Below are 1,162 nucleotides of genomic sequence, written 5' to 3' on the forward strand. Positions count from 1 at the left end.
GAGACATGTGTGGGGACGCACGCGGCCGAGGACTGCTGGGAGTGCTGGACCTCCTGGGCCGGAGGCTGCTGGGCCTGCTGCTGGGCAGCCGGGGGGGTAGAAACATTGGTGGCCGGGGGGGTGGTGGTCTCGGCCGCCTCGGCGGGCTCCTCGGGCTTGGAGCTGAAGATGCCCTTGAAAAAGTCGCTGCGCGTGGGGGAGAACCGGGAAGGCGGGGGGGAGGGCGGTCAGCCGGGGGAAGGAATGAGAAAGAGTGGCCAAGCTAGCAGAGGCAGGGACGGGGGCCGGGGCGGGGGTGCGTACAACATGGGGGCGGAGGGAGAAAGAGGGGGGGGGGAATGAAAGGGGCAAAGGAGGATGGGGCAGGGGGGGGAGGGCGGGCTTGTGTGGATGCCGCGCGCGCGCAGGGCCTGACCGCCGACCAGGGTCGCCCATCAAGCCGCCCCCGCCGAGCTCGACAGGAATCGAGATCCCTGCCGGACCAGCCTCCGGGCGGACCCCCGGTCCGGGGGACGATGGTCCTGGCCCCGCCCGCCCCGCCCCCCCTGGGGGCCGCCGGGCGTGCGAGGTTGCCTTGGCTGACCGAGCGCGCCAGCGCGCCAGCTCACACCTGATCGGGCCTCCTCTCGGAAGACGGGGCCTCCCCTCCCCCCCTGCCCAGCAAAATCCCCAACATATTTAATCCCCCCAAGATACGGCCTTCCACAAACAATACACGGTCCCAGATGAGACACCGGCGGGAAGGGCCCTCGCCTGCCTCGGCGCCCCCTGTTGCCGCTTTCTTCGGGGGGGGCGCCCAGGCCGGACCCGGGTTTCTTTCGTGGGCCTCTCCCCCGCGCGCGCGCGCCCCGGGAAGGGAAAACGCCGAGTCAGAGCCGCGCCAGGTCACGCCGGGGCGCATCCACCAGCTGACCCGGAGCCCACATGACCTGGGCCTTAGACCGCTGGCGTTGGACACATCGCGCGCTGGGGCTTCGCTCCTCCGCCGTGTTCCGCGGGGAGAGGGGACGACGGGGAGCAGCTATCTCCCCAGCTAGCGGGATCTGACCCGGCCCCCCCCCCAGGAAGACCCCCCCCACAAGCCGGTGGGGAGGGCAAAGAGCCCGTGCGCCGCGCGACCGGAGGCCCCGGCGGCCCGCCGGAGCACTCACCCACCCACCCA

General features: G+C 72.0%; 1 protein-coding gene across 1 annotated transcript in view; it reads right to left on the bottom strand.

The window, feature by feature from the left end:
* The window catches only part of H696_05726 (hypothetical protein), a 1,622-nt gene extending 1,251 nt beyond the window's left edge, over positions 1–371 (bottom strand). The window contains exons 1-2 of the mRNA XM_009499540.1: positions 304–371; positions 22–186 (exon numbers count right to left, since the gene is read on the bottom strand). Of these exons, the coding sequence (XP_009497815.1) occupies positions 22–186; positions 304–308 (170 nt within the window). The 5' untranslated portion in view covers positions 309–371. The remainder of the gene's footprint in view (positions 1–21; positions 187–303) is intronic.
* Positions 372–1,162: the final 791 nt, after the last annotated feature.

The sequence above is a fragment of the Fonticula alba genome (assembly GCF_000388065.1).
Source record: "Fonticula alba strain ATCC 38817 unplaced genomic scaffold supercont2.13, whole genome shotgun sequence".
Classification (NCBI taxonomy): domain Eukaryota; order Rotosphaerida; family Fonticulaceae; genus Fonticula; species Fonticula alba.